We start from the raw sequence: 15,893 nt of genomic DNA, 5'->3' as shown, positions 1-15,893 counted from the left end.
GTCCAATTTGGCTGTATGATAATGAAAATCCAGAAACAAATGATTTTAAATACATTCAGAGTTTCGTTCCAGATTCCTTGGAATACCAGAAGATTTTTAATAAATTTTCCTGTGGGATTCTGTTGATTATGGGACTAAAATTAAAATTTCTAAGAGACTGATTTAAAAGAACAAAAAAGTAATAAAAGGCTATATATATATATATGTATATATATATATATATATATATCTTGGTCCACAACTTGCCATTTATGAAACATACCAGCTAGTATTACATTGCAGTCAATTCATCCATTAATGGTATTACTCTGATAATTATTAAAATCTGTTCCAGGTATATATACTGAAAATATTTTCTTTTGCATTCTTGCTGAAGATAGGTACAGTACTTTGGAGAAATTGTACTAATCCCTTCAGTATGTTTGTATGTACATATATACACAAGTGTGTGTATTGGGATCTGTAGCTCTACATGCGTTTTATATACAGCTACAGATTGACACACACAAACATATATACACACGTAGTTGAGACCCATGCCTGTGGGCACAGAACCACAAGCACACGTCTGGGAAACATCAACACTGCAAGACATGGTCAGATTCTTCTTCACTCATCACTGGCTGCACTGGTTCCCCTTACTTGACCTTGATTACGTAACTGTAAGAAAATCAAAAGACAGTGCAATGTGTTAAAATACAAAGACACACAAAAAACGTTAGACCACAGCTTGTCGCAAACATTCTCTAGGGAAAAAATCCTCAGTGTAGCGAAACTTCTGACAGACAGTGCACCCCAGCTACTGCATTTTTAACATTTAATCTCTTGATTCAGGTTTTACTAAGAGCATATTTTGTTTCATCAGAGGGAAACTAAACTAGAAGCAGAAATAAATCACAGAAACTCAGGAAAACTTAACGAAAGAAGCAATAAATTTTTAAAAAATTTTAAGTGAACACTGAATTTTAAGAAAAAGGTTTTTGGAGGAGCCCTGGTGGAGTTCATCCATTCTTACTTGGTACTACTTTCCTCAGGACTGAACACCACTTGTTCAGTAACTGAAGAGCAGGCAGCACATGTCAGGGGGCAGCAAAGAGACAGCAGGTGAGAGGACTGTTCTGTCTTGCCATTTCCTCAATAAACACCACAGTTCAGCATTGACAAATGGCAACAGTATACTGCCTATTTTTGTTTCCCCATCCTGGTCTCAACATGTGGGCTAGATTCTAATGTTCTTTTTTCTCCCCATAAGAAAATCTCTTATCTGGACATGTGAATGTGTGTGAACGAAGTAACACCATATAAATATTTCACATTAGTAATGAAAACCAGTGTATTTACACAAATCAAAGCTAAATGTAAAGATACCTGAAGAGTCAACATGAAGGAAGACTTACTGGTATTCAGAAAAAATTTCAAATCAAATGAATTGTTGAGACTGGCCCTTATGGCATGGGATGAAGGATCTTTGATTTTAAATGCTTTTACATGTTTCCTTACCAACCACAAAAGGTCCTAGTGAGAAATAGGTCAATTAACTGGCTGCTGCTGCTAAGTCGCTTCAGTCGTGTCCGACTCTGTGTGACCCCACAGACGGCAGCTCACCAGGCTCCGCCATCCCTGAGATTTTCCAGGCAAGAGTACTGGAGTGGGTTGCCACTGCCTTCTCCAATTAACTGGCTATAAATGGGAAATTAGCTGCATGATGAGTGAGTGTACTTGGCAGCTGGATTCTAACCTGCAATACTAAGAACTAACTAGGGATTACTAAATTCAACCTGCTCCACAGATGAAATTCTTATACAATAATAACTCGTGTTCACTGTCAATGTCTGAAATATATTAAATTTTCTTAAATTCTAAAAAGTAAACCACATTTAACACAGTCTCTACTCAGCAAGTTAACTACCGATTACCAAAATGGTATTGGTTTTTAAACATTCTTTTTACCCAGGTCTTCACTTACACAGTTTGATATTGTCTCTGACCCTACAGGGGACTCATTTAGACATCAGCAGCCGACGTGCCTCGGACGGAACCCTTCTTACGCATCTAAACGTAAAATAAAATCATGAGCTGCTGAAATCACAGACTCTACATTGGGTTAGTAAGCAAAGGGAGAAAAAGACCTTGAAGAGATTGTGAAGTGACCGCTGCCTGTTTACAAGCATATATCCACGTTAGAAATGAAGTTCTGAGGCCATTCTAGTTACCTTGATCTAAAGAAAATCTCGCAAAAGGCTTTTCTTACACAGCACAAAAAAATATGTTAATATCTATTCTTGAAAACAGGAAACAAAAGCCTGCAGACTGATGACATGAAATTATCAAAGATGGCCAGGGTGAGCAGACTGCTCACCGTTAACAGTGTGAGAAAAGGCCCTGATGGTCTGGTTCACTTTTTCAGTCCTTGGACCATGCGGTGTGGCCACCTCTGGCTTCTGAGACCAGTGTCCCTCGGGGGACTTCTTCATAGGAAGTTTATTAAAGAGCGGGAGGCGAAAGAACAGGAACGCACAGGAACAAGGCACAGAGAAACAAGGACACAAGGATGCCTCACCAAGGACAGACACTCACAACGGCCTGCAGACGACTTGATGAGAAAATTCAGAAAAGGATGGACGGAAAAGGAACACATGCAACAGACACATTTCTGAAGCTCAACCCCTCCCACCACCCTCCCCTGCAGGGCCAGGTAAGAACAAGCCTAAGGCTGCCCTCAGTATTCCTTCAGCTGCTGGGCCTAATCTCAGTGTTTCTCTGTGGGATTACAGGCAGGGGCGTTCCTCTCATGCCTGACCTCTCCAGACGCTATGCTTTCTCTCCAGGGCCAAAACCCATTTGAAAGAAACCCAATTCTTAAAATATTTGAGAATTAAGAAGAGAATAACAACACATCAAATTCTATCATCAGGTGTCAGGGAAACAGGACCTCAAGGAAAGGGGAAATGCCTCCCTGGTGAAGAGGACGTGGAAATGTTAAGCACTCTGGGTAGGCATGCTGGCCTGCAGGCATGCTGCTGCCCAGACCGAGAAGATGCCCGCAAACCAACCGTCAGGACTCAGAGCAGCAGCGACATGATGTGGAATAAAGCTGTCCTCGGTGACCTAGAGCAAAGTAACCTAAGTGAGATTTAACATTAAGATGACCAGCACTTAACCCTGAAATCTGACTTGATGTCTTTTTGAAATACTTCAACAAAGACACTGTCGTGGGCTCGCAACCCTCAACCAAGGACAGATTTCTACCAACTTTACGAGGGAATTCGTCAGTTTAGGCCACATGGGTACAATCATGATGCTTTCTGATAAGCTGGGTTTCTGTGTGACTACCTGTCTATCTTACACCTTCTTTTCAAGTGCAATTCCCAACTCACGAGTGACAGGTGAGCATGGAGACGCAGTTGGGCCTGCAGGTCTGCCACAGGTGGGAGACAGTCACCACCTCCTGTCAGGGCTCTCCTGCTGGTGCTGCGCTCAGGTGTCTGAGACTAAAACCTTGACAGGGAAGCAAGCACGGCCCCCGGGGAAGAGGAGGCGTCAGCCATCGGCCGTCTGAGGGGCCCGCTACCCTCTGGCCATCACCACTCTTCCTCGTGCTACAGGTGCGGCCTCGGCACAGAAATCAAAACCGAAAGAAAGCCTTCTTCCTCAGAGTTCAAACCAGTACAAGGAAGTCCATTTTCGGTTTTTTAACTGGTGTTGGCAAATCACCTTTTGGAGACGCCAAGGCTGTACCGTAAGCTTAGTGAGGATGAGGGTGTAATCCTGGTCTTTCTTTTCAGTGTTCAGCTGACACCCACGGCTCGGAGGGGCTGGAGGCAGAGCTGGTGGCTCTCTGGAGTCTGGAGCACCTAGAAGGAGCGGAACCAGGCAAGGCGGGGGCAAGGGGCTGAGACTGTGGTGGTGAGGGCGCTGCTCAGAGAAGGGTGTCTGACTTGAGAGACACAAGCGACGGATGTGGGACAGAGGCAGCAGAGGGAAGGTAGCAAGCACCCATAACCTACTCCTGCCTGTTTAAACATCCTGCCTGGGGCCAGCCTAAAAATACAGGCAGCAAGGGACAGTCTTCTGTACTAGCCATTCTATCACCCCGCTCCCAAGACCCAGAACTCAGAGCCATACTGTTAAGTGTGAGGAACTGAGGTTAGAGAGGCCTCTGTTTGCTGGCCTGCAAACCAAACTTGGATTTATAATGTTGTCACTACGGGAGAAACATGTTCCAAATTTCAAAAACTGAACTTAAAATCTTTTGGAACAAAATCCATTCATAAGCTGGAGGCTGCTTAAAGTTTACTTTACACATAAGATAAGGTTAAAACATTTTATTGCCTTATAAAGAAAATATGTGCTAGTCCTCTCAGAAGGTTTGTATAAAGCTAATTAGAAGCAGATCTGCTGTAATCACCAAAAGTAAGCAATTTTAAACACAGATTCTTTACAACGCTATGTGCCAGACAAATAGATTTCCTTCTGTGCCAAAGAACCTGATTTGCTGCCAGTCTCCTGTGATTGAATGGAGTTCCTGCCTCACACACAGGCGTTTGTCAAACACTCCCCTCCTGCCTGTGGTGCTTCCCAAACTGGGATTGCTGGCAGGACTCGGGGTGACTGCATGGAGACCACGAGCCCCACTGGACATTCCTCGCGTTTGTCCTCCCCCTGGGGCCTTACTTTCAACTGAGAAGATGTGCAGCCCGGAGCAAAAGCAAAACCAGACACACGCAAGAGGAGTTGGGGAGAACCATCCACTCTGGGAGAAAGGGGACGCTGGCGAGCTGCAGGGCTGGCTCACAGGTGCGGGGAGGAGCCGGGGTGGGCTGGACTTTCTGAGATGTGGCCGGCAGACCCCTAGCCCAAGGATCACCTGAATTTCTGCCTCAAGCTTGTAAGACATAAGGAGTCATTACTGGCTTGGGTGGGAGGAAGCACCTCTGGAATCAATGACAACACCACTGGCTTTCTTATCTTGGCTACAGAAGAGGGAACTAGGACTTACTGTGCTAACGTTAATAACCTATTGTGATAATGAAATGACAGAGGTGACTTGGCCTAAGTTAAGTGAATGCCTAAAGGACTGTGAACCAGGCACCATCACAGAGAACCAACACGTGAAAGAGAATACAAAACCACTGGACATTTTACGGGTAACAAATTCTAGATCAACAAAGTTCTAGTCTACTTGCATGAAGATGCTCAACAAAAGAGAAATCAGAATAGAAGGATATTAGTGTCTAAGAAACCAGAGTTTAACAAGGATACAGAGATTAAGAAATGGCTTTCAATAACACTTTTCCTAATTTTAAGTCTAAACTTATTAAGCACGGACACAGTTTTAGAAAAGGGAAGTTAGAGAATTTCCACAAAATTGGAAGTCTTACTGTTTCTAGTTCTTTCTGAGTTTCATCTTCCATTCTCCTAATGTCTTCCATTGTCAGATCAATCCACTTGTCAATCCAACAAAAAAGCTGGCGATGAAAGTTTGTAAATATCCTTTTTTCTTGCTTTTAAAACAAAAGAAAAGTATTGTAAGATGGCAAAACTCTAACATTAAAAACATATTAACTTTATATGCCCCAGTTAACCCATGAAATTACATATTCTTGGCTTTAAAGACCACTATTTCAATTAGTGAAAATCTTAATTCCATCCTATTAACATTTTGTAAAGCAAAATAAAAAGAAAAATCTCCCTGAGAAATGTGAAAGAATTCTCCTTGCAAAGGCAGAATGATTTGTCAGAAACTGAAAAAAATGTGGTGGACGTGTTCAAATACAACACAAGCTCCTGCCAGACCCAACTTATTTTTACATTTTTCTAATGTCAATGACCTAAGGTCAATTTGACTTCTGCTACAGACCATACATTGTCATTTTCTCCTGCAATTCAAAGAAATACTGTGAGGCAGAATACAACATGTACTGAAAGAAGAGTCTTAGGTTCTTCAGAATAAGATGTTTTATTAAATTAAGAATTACTACATATCCTCCATTAATTTTCCTGCTCTAGTATTACTATTAATAGGTATATATATGTGTAATATGTGTGTGTATATATACATAAAATTAGGGACTTTAACATATGCAATTCGTGGCTCTAACTGCTAGATTATTTAAGTTTTACTACACTTTCCAAAGAAGAGAGAAAAGTGCAATGAACAGTGAGTACTTTAATACTTCTGGACAATCTTCAACTTTAAATTTTTTTTCCATGAACAGAAGGGACCTCATCAATTATATGTGTAACTTCTTTATCAGAAGTGGATTGTTAACCTGTTATTCTGATCCAAGAGGAAGAAAGAGAGCCAGTATTTACAGAGTGCCTACTGTGGCTACCTGCAAGCAGGCTTAGGAATAGTAAGTTTCCAAAACTTTAAGATCCTTCTTTAAAAAAAAAAAAGAGCAGTTACAGTTTAAAAGTAGAAGTTATGGTGAAACTCAGATACAACTAGTTGTGGGAAGTTGCAAGATAACACAGGGGCTTCTAAATAATGATAATGGAGTGAATTATTCACCCTACAGGAAAATTAAATACCAAAGAAACTTTCATATTCCTTACGAAATTACAATCACGTGTATCTATGCAACTGCAATTCTCCCCTCTTTCTAGATCAAAACACTTGTGTTACTAACTCCTGAATGAAGAAGACATAAAAAAGAAGTAATGAGAACCGGGGTCCACACTCAGATCACTTCACTGCAGGTTCCGTGTAAGCATTCCCAGTGCGGACCTGAGGAAGACATCCCCCCAGAAGGTGCGAAGTTCACAGACAGCACCGTCGGGAGAGGCCTGCGGGGGGCCATCAGCCCAGCGGGGACAGAGGAGCCTCAAAAGCAAGGCCTGGCCTCTCCCCTCCAGCCAGTGCGGGAACCCAGGTTCCCTTGGGGACATGCAAAGGGCTCCCCACAGAAGAGTCGGGCAAACCATCAGGAAAGCACTCGGCACAAAACGAATGCTTTGCTCTTCCCCAGAGAAAGCCCCTTAAAAACCTCCGCTGGTATCTGTTTTTGCTGTTTGTAGGGAGAATAAGGAGGACAAGAGAGGACCTATGCTGGAATAAGAATTTCACCCAAACGAGAAGGAAAAGGTGGCCAGAGACACAACATCCCACTAACGGCCACCTCCGATCTTAACCTACACTCAAGTCACTGCGTTTGGGACAGGCTTTACCTTCTGGATGAAGTTTTCCACTTTGCTCTGCAGGCCCCACCACTTGAATTTGATGGTCACCAGCTTATAGGCACACATCTGAGGGCACTCAGGGTCGTTTGCCAGCTCCTTCTGGACAAGGAAAATCGAAAATGCGAAATCATGACTTGAATATTTAAGTCTTGATTAAAACTGACTGCTGTGTAACAACATCACAGACATCCATGAAGAAAATCACACCGTATGTGTTTAATTCGGGTACCTGGGAATCTGAAATCATTTTAGCAAAAGCAGCAGTGTTCCCTTGCTGCCGACCCTCCTTCCACAGAGCAGGCTACTTCCTGGTTCTACAATTTAATAGGCACAGCGCTCTGCCTCAAATCACAGTATTCGGATTTCACATTAAGTACCAAATTCTATTCGTATTGTGTCAATAGCACGCCTTTAATGTGTGGAGCTCTTCATAACACCATTATCGCAGTCCCTCCGTGGATGTGCTGGGGCCTCATCCATCTTATTGGGCCTCAGTAAGAAAACCACGAGGAAGCCTAGGCACTGACTTGTCTTCTAGCACTGGCAAGTGCAGGGGCACTGCTATTAATTGTGGTATTTTCCAACCAAATGAGGGGACATGAAAAGGTATATAGTAGCAAAAATCATCTATCATTACCAAGTATTTGGAAGCAAATTCCACACATCAGGACTTTAATTTCCACAAATAATTATACCTCATAGTTTAAATGTAGTCGAGAGTTAAGGTAAAAAAGGGAAAATGATGGGGGAAGAAAAAAGCAAGGGAGAAAGGGTGGGGAACTATCTGGATTGGAAAAACAAAATGTTTAGAATTTACTTTCATAAGAAAACAAAAAAGCAATTAGAATTTGGATCCTCAAAACACGTTACCCTAGGTCCAGAGTATGAAAACTTAACTCTGGATTTTTAGGTTCAGAAATAAAAGAAAAAAAATTGGAGTGGAGAGGAGAGAAAGAGGGAAAAAACAAACATGACTAAGTGTTAACAACTGTCAAATCTAAGTGGAGGCGTTTATAGTTCTATGCTTTTGGTTTCTTGACTGCTTTTGAAATTTTTCATTATAAAAATTTTTTGGGGGGACGTTGCACCCTCCAGTACTGCTGATGATCTCTGTCCTGGCACAACACACAGCATGTTTGTTTGGGGGAGGGAGTGAGCTGGGGGAGGGTGTGAACCAGGAGCTCGCCACACACTTCAGTGTCCTCACCGTGGACCCACTGTGCATCACAGTTCTCCTGAGGTGGTGAGTGCAGGAGACGGACCGCCTGACTGCCGGAGCAGAGAGCCTGGGAGGGGCCCACAGCAGTGAGTACAGGCAGCCGTGGACCTGCCCCTGGGGCTCCCAGTCCAGCCCGGAAGGCAGGTTGGGCTCAAAGATTCCCAGGTGGGGGGGGGGGGGGCGGGGACCGCAGGCGTTGGGGAGGGAAAGGGCCGTCCTGCAAACTCCCGGCTCAGTCCTGGTGTACTTCCAAGATCAGAGCCGTGTCTCAGGACTGTTGTCAGGACTAAATAAGGCAGGGTATGTATGCTCCGTGCTTAGCTGGTGGGACTCAGCTGAGCACGTGTTAGTTCTCTCTCTCCTTTATTCCTACACGAGCTCAAAGAGTAACTTGAATATGCAAAACAGCTTTTCAAGAAAGTTTCTCAAAAGAGTAGAAAGTTATAGGGGCCCTTTCTACAAAAACTAAATTATGGAGCGAAAAGGTAACGCAGCTTTTACAAGGGTTCTCCCCTTCTCCCTCACTGTTCTCGGCGTCACCCAGCACTCAGGACACCTCAGCACTGGCTGCAGCTACACCGGGTGCCGCTGCCACTTGCTGTCACCTTCCACTCACACGTTCGCCCCACTGGCAGGAACTTCGCAGCGTGTGAGCAAGTATTATTTCCAGCCATCCACAGGTACATACATTTTTTAAATGATGAATTTGTGGGTCTTACTCTAAAGCCTCAAGATTATTCTTCATTTATGCAATCACAGCAACCAGGCCACATCTCACTCCCCCCACCACCCCCTGCAAACCCTCAATGATGTTCCAGTTTCAAGTGAATTCTATGATACATGAAAAAAATTCTACTTTGGTATTATTAATAGGACTCAAAAGTTCTGTAGAGTCTTGCATGATTGATCATCGTTTCTCAGAAAATGTCTTCTGTAATAACATTTCACCTTCTGAATAATGACCTGGTACATGGAATAAATCAACGAGGCAGCACCACAAACATTTAATATAAATATTACGTACAGCAAACTGTCCTTTCGTAGGTGAGTTCTGTGTCAACAGAGGGACTTGATTAGCTTATAGCTATTTTTCCAATTTCCTTCCCATAAAACAGAGTACAATGTTAAAATTCAGCATAGATGGGTACATGTGTGTGCGCACACGCATGTGCACACACACACCCTTAATTTATGAACACGTTTAATTCAGCAAGTATTAATTGGGCATCACTCACAACCCAATCTGTGCTAGGTGTTACCAGAGCACACACGTGGCTGGTAGACAGGAAAGTAACTATGTATAAAAACAATGACAAAACCACTACCCTTGGTACCAACAATCTCTACCAGAAGGGACAGCTCCTACTGTGGATGCTGCCGCCTTGGACTCCCATCTCTGACCTGCAGGCCCCGCACTTAATTAAGCTGGGCTCTGGGGTCTACAAGTCAGTCCACAGCCTTCCCCAGCAGGCAGTGAGCTTCTTAGGGCCCAGCCTTGTTGAAATGTCAATGACAAGGCTGGTGGTTTACAGATCATTTTTTCAATAAGCAATGAGCCAGTGTAGAGGTGCACTCTAATCCAATGAGGGTCAATGACAACTCGCACATGAAATACATTTGGGTGTACGCAGAATAAGGCATTTAACACAGTGAGGTATGTCTGCCAAACAGCAGTGCTAGACTAGGAGTAAGGGGCTCGGGTTGCAAAGTAACCTATGTAATGTAGTCAGGGCTCTTTCCCTCCCCTGGCCAGCAGAAGCGAACGCTGGGCTCCACTTGACCTATTTATCCCCCACTGACGTGCCACTGAAAGCAGGGGTGTGAGCTGGGTGTGAGGGGTGGGGTTGGCCCTGGGCTGCAGGGGCTAGGCTCATGTCCCTGACGTCCAGTGGCTCGTATTAAAACTTGCTATAGTTTTTCATTTTATCCTGTAATATGCCCAGGCTTAACAAAATATCCCCCTGCCCACCAACTCTGGCTGAAATGTCCTCTCGGTGGAGAACCTCTGATATACCACTGATTAGCCCTAAGACACCTTCCAGGAATGGAACATTCCAAGGTCCCTATTAACTATGGGCTACTGAGAGCTTCGTTCTCAAACTCCAAATCGCTGGATGGCCTGTGCTAAGTGAGAACCCTGGGTGTTTCTAGAACACCAGCTCTTCAGAACCCACGCACCCCTCCCCCCATTTTATGAAAAGAGCAGGGTGAAGCATGGTTCTAATTAAAGAGTAAGCTGAGTTTAATACACATATGCCTACACCAAGCCAGGCCTCCAAGAGCAGAGCGCACACACGTGACTCCAACAGTCACCCGAGTTTGCTTCTCACATCTTCCTAGTGACTTTGGCAGGCTGCTCAAACCAATTAAAACCACTACTGGTAATTGACAAAATCTACTGGTCTACAGAATTTAGTTCAGAAACTATACGTGATGGGACAAAAAGGAACCAGTGCTCTGAGCGATCTTCCGTGAATGTAAAATGTGTAGTCAATCTGCTTTTGGTTTTCTATCCAATTTATAATTATTAAAAAAAAAAGTTCAGGGAATAATATGGGAATCAATTAAAAAATAAACAGTGAACAGCCTGCTGCCTTTATTTCTTAGCCTAATTCTCCACAATATCAACACGCAAGGGGGAGGCACAGAGGTGACATATAGAAACATAATCTCAAAGAGCCTTGGACAAAGATGAGAACACAGCAGTTATATATTTTCAGTTATTATTAATATTGCATTAATATTATTATATTACGTTATTAACATCTGTCGTATTTGAGATCTCATCCAATCTAAAGATGACTTATGCAATTCACCTCTTCATCTGTGCTATGATCTTAAAACTAGTGACAAAATAAAGAAAATAACTTAAGAAAAGTCTCTGTTACTTAATGATAACAGAAAATAATGAACTTGACTACAAGTGGTAAAAAAAAAAAAAAATTCTTTTGGCATAATCTTTCTGAGGCAGGGATCTGACACTAAGTAATTAAAAAGTCTTAAAGCCGCTTATATCTTATATATATGCCATATATACTTCAACCTGATAATTCTATTTTCAGAAATGTATCCCAATTCATCAGGTAAGAAAATAACAACACTGCAGATCTGTTTACAACAGCACAACCTTGGACTTAGTAAATGCCATACCCACTCAAAGAGTTGGTGAGATACCTCATAGGTCTTCCAAACAATGAGCTATTACATGAAGGAATAAAAAGCATAATTTGAGTATAAATAGGTATCTGTGTATAGCATAAACATCTATAACAAAATAAACTATGTGAATTAGGGAATATAACAAACAGCAATAATTAAATGGTGAGGCTACAACTGACTTTTTTTCAAAACTTCATAAATATGTATCATTTTATAATTAGGAAAAAGACTAACACATTTAAAAAAATAAGACTCTAAAAGTTTTTGCTGTCAGCTGAGTATTTTAGGACAACAATTTACTTTGCTTTAAATTATTAGTATCTGGGATCTGTTTTAAATCTTCATTCATCTTTGATTACAACAATAAATGTTTTTCTGCCTCTTTTCTTTTTGATGGTTCTATAAAACAAAGCTAAAAGTTGAATTAAGATCTTTAATATGTAACTTTAGTCCAGTCCATATTTAATTTTTCCTCATCTTAAACTTCTAAAGCAAAAATGAGGTATACATGTAGAGTAAAATATTATCAACTCTTCAGAGTTACCAGAAGTATTCTTATGAAAAAATGTGTAATCTTTCAAAAATGTGAAAAATCTAAATGGGACAAAATATTTGTGACTCCGTATTCTGAGCAGTGTTCCAGAATCTAGAGAACCCGAAGGAGTTTCGGCTGGTCTGCTCAGCCTTCAGGAGACTCACGTGACGCTGGCCCAGGGCAGAGTCTGCCCTCTGGCCTTCAACAATACAAATGTTTTCTGATTCTCTTCTCTTCCACCACTTGAAGGAAAAAAAAAAAATCCCCAAACAAATAAAGCCACAATCTAAATGTGGATCATTCACAGCTAATTCCTATCCAGCCCAAACCTAACATTTCCTAACCTAATATAGGAGTAAATAAAATTATTTAACTTGTATTTAATGAAAATACAAGTTTTATACAGATTATGGCATGAAAATTGAAAAGAGCAACTGAAAATAAAAGGTAAAGGATGGTGGGTTACCAAAATATAAGAATCAGAAGTTCTATAAAAAATAAAGTCATGGGCTAACAGAAGAACCCCAAATCACTCATCTCTACACGATTTAAATTTCAGCTGTAGTACTAGCTAGTTGTGAAATGTTTCCAAAATTGTATTTAAATAGTTTGTGTATTCATCGAATTCCTTACATTTCACGTTTCTAACTATAAACGAAACCCCTAAACTCAAATCGTGTTTTTAATTTAACGACACATATTAGGTTACTCTGAGGTATGTGGACGAGGCCTAAGGGAGAGTAATGTATACTGAAGCCACACAACGTAATTAAACAAAACGTAGCGTGTTTAACCGGAATGGTGAGCAATCAGCCCATGCTCTCCACGAGAACTGGTTTCTTGGATCTGTGACAAACATACACAAATGTAAAAGGGGGGTGGGGGAAACCCCAGAGGCATTCTGCAAAACCATTTTCTAAAAACGTCCTCTCACAGTTTCATCCTACATGTCAACTGCACATATACTCTTTCCTATTTAAATGTGTCGGGATAAAGACACCAACAGATATACGCTACATTTAACCAGTTAATATTTTGTAAGGACACAGCAGTTTCTATAAGGCTCACACTCCCTTCATATTTTAATTTTTCAATTTTAGACAATTTGAATGCTCAATCTCAGCTGACGATTTCGTAAGGTTAAGTTTCCAGCCCAGATTTCACGCAAGAAAAGTTAAAAATAAACGCACTGCTGGGGCTGCTGCCGGTACCCACCAGTGACCATCAACAGAAGGTGACACTACGTGGGTCACGCGTGTGCCGACATCTCAAGCAGAGCCCGATCCTACCATTCCCAGCCATCCCCTCAATCTGTTCCGATTTTGGTAGCCATGTGGACAGGCCAACACTGGACATTACATTCTCTGTAAGTACATGGCGAATCCAACACTGATGTTTACTTAAGATGGCTAACCTGCACTCAGTGGATACTTACTAAGAGTCTACATTGAGCAGACAGACCCCTGTGCGTAGCACTGCACGTATCAAGTGCGCCGGACACAGGGCCTACAGGCTGAGACTCTGGAGGGGACAAAGTGGATGGCGGAAGGAAGGGAATGTGAACCTGTGAGTTGCCCCCTGATGCGGGACACAACAAGGGCCATGAGCAGGGCGTCGATGACGACACTCAGAAAGTTTCAGAGTCAGGAGGTTCCTATATTGGGCAAAGGCTGTCAAATGGAAGAAGTAAATGTGGGATAAAGTTCAAAAGATTAAACTAACCGTAGGTTAAACTTATATAGTGAGTTTCACAACAATAAAGACAGCAAAGCTTACTGCCTGGGAGAGAATGATTGGTCACATTTTCCATGTCTCCACACTTAATATTTTTGTAGCTCACACCCATTTTACTAATCAGAACTCTGACACGCGCTTCACGCTTGTCCAATTACTCCAGGAGCGACACTGAGCACAAGTGAATTCGCAAGCTCACCCTTCAAATGAAACGCACGAAGAAAAGTTTCTGCCCCTGACAGTGTCAGGAAGACGCAAGAGGCCCATCTCGTCAACGCACTCCTCACACCCGAATGGGACACCCCATCTGTCCACACCCAGTTCTTTGGCTCTGTCCAAGAACAGAGGCACTCAAAGGGCCCAAAATAAGGCTGGAACTAATCATGTACCGCTCCTGGCGAGCTCAGCTTCCGGAAGACACAGAACAGCTCTTCTAGAATCCTCTCAGGAGTTGCATAATTAATACATACTAAGGGTGAAACGCCTATTGTTTTATACTGAATTAAAAACCCAGTTGCCAAACCAAATACTTAAAAATAAAAAAGAGCCATGTTTTAAGGTCTGCAAACGTAATCCATAATGTGGTCTAACTAGAAACTAATTCTTAAGCCTCTTTACACCACCCACCACGGGCCTTACAATGTGAGATTCCAGGCGAGGGGCAGGTTTTAAATGCCTTCACTTCCCTCCTGGACCCAGAGCCAGGTCCAGGTGAGGACACAGGAGAGGACCCCCAGTCCACCTGCTCGGGCGGCTCAGGGCAGCGCAGGGCTCATTAGCCCCTCGAGGACCTCCAAGAGGCTTCCACAGCAGGGCTTAATTCTCCCTCATCCCCCTACTTTCATTCTTCCCATCCCCGGTCAACAGAACCTTGTGGTATCTTTACATTAGGCCACCAGCAACCAAATCTGCCTTCTTTTCACAGGTGTGAGGGGAGCGGGAGAAAGGCATCTTGGTAGCACGGCAGAAAATACAGCAGCATTCCCATTATCCACCGACGGCTGCCCTCCCCCGGCTTGGGAGAATCCAGAACGGCCCCAGTGTTAAGTTCAAAAGGAACCTAAAGCATGACCACACGGGTGAACAGTATGACAAACTGCTAGGCCAGGTCAAGCTCCAGCTGCTGGAGCTTCTGCGTAGACTAGAAGTAACTGCCATAGGAGATAAACTGCACGTGTCTTCATGATCAGAAAGAGTATATTTATATAAAGATATATAAGAAGGGGATGTAAAACCCACCACAATTTCTACATCAACTTTCTTATTCAACTCGATCCCCTCATACCCAGTGTTCAGATACCAAGTCTTCCAAGACACGTCAAGCAAAGCCTCCGACAAAGACCTTTACACACCTAATTAACTATCGTGTGTGTGTGTGTGTGTGTGTGTGTGTGTGTGTGTTTGTAGACACAGCAGCTTATGTCTTCATGAGGCATCTGGATTAAATGAAGAAAAAAATGAGACCATGCTATAATCTTCAAAGGTGGTGTTTCAGCTGGTTAACGTAACAACTCTTCACCCCATCAGAGAAGGGGAACTGGAAAGTTAAAGGTATCCACATGTAAACGGGTAAGTCACTGGTATCGGTAATCACAACCCCGAAACACAAAGTGAACCACAATATGGATGTGTGTAATGTAATACATACATGTATAATGCTACACAGAAGCAACACACTTACATCCATGAGAAATGCACAGTTTTGCCTTGAAGCAAAAATATTTATCAGGTTATAAAATACTGTTATTATGCAGACTCAATCAAGTGTTGAGACCTAAATAACAAAATATAATTCAAGTGCTCAGTTTTTAAAATTCTTTTTTTTTAAAGGGAAAATGAATAAAGTAAATAAATACACAACTAAAGTCTGAATCTCTAGGTCTGTAATTTAAAAAAAATTAAAAAGCTATGTATCATACCATAAACTAAAGAAGTCTGTACTCTTAACAAATATGGAATATATGAAAATCTATTCCCTGGTAACCCCATGACGCCTGCTAGCAAAGGCTCTAAAACTGTGTGGCCTCTGCTTTATGGCTGGCCCTGGGTCGGGCACCCATTAAA

The 15,893-nt window shown here is 42.4% G+C and overlaps 1 protein-coding gene across 2 annotated transcripts in view; it reads right to left on the bottom strand.

Moving 5' to 3' along the window:
* Positions 1–352: 352 nt before the first annotated feature.
* PITPNB (phosphatidylinositol transfer protein beta) overlaps positions 353–15,893 on the bottom strand; it is a 59,749-nt gene continuing 44,208 nt past the window's right edge. The window contains exons 9-12 of one of the 2 annotated variants that reach the window (XM_081542843.1): positions 7,171–7,281; positions 5,382–5,504; positions 1,967–2,052; positions 353–660 (exon numbers count right to left, since the gene is read on the bottom strand). In XM_081542843.1, the coding sequence (XP_081398969.1) occupies positions 2,005–2,052; positions 5,382–5,504; positions 7,171–7,281 (282 nt within the window). In that variant the 3' untranslated portion in view covers positions 353–660; positions 1,967–2,004. The remainder of the gene's footprint in view (positions 661–1,966; positions 2,053–5,381; positions 5,505–7,170; positions 7,282–15,893) is intronic. The other variant, XM_081542842.1, reaches the window with a different exon arrangement.

Source organism: Giraffa tippelskirchi, chromosome 11 (genome assembly GCF_054371585.1).
Source record: "Giraffa tippelskirchi isolate mGirTip1 chromosome 11, T2T-mGirTip1v1.2.pri, whole genome shotgun sequence".
NCBI classification, from domain to species: domain Eukaryota; kingdom Metazoa; phylum Chordata; class Mammalia; order Artiodactyla; family Giraffidae; genus Giraffa; species Giraffa tippelskirchi.
This window is presented reverse-complemented; position numbering and strand designations above follow the sequence as displayed.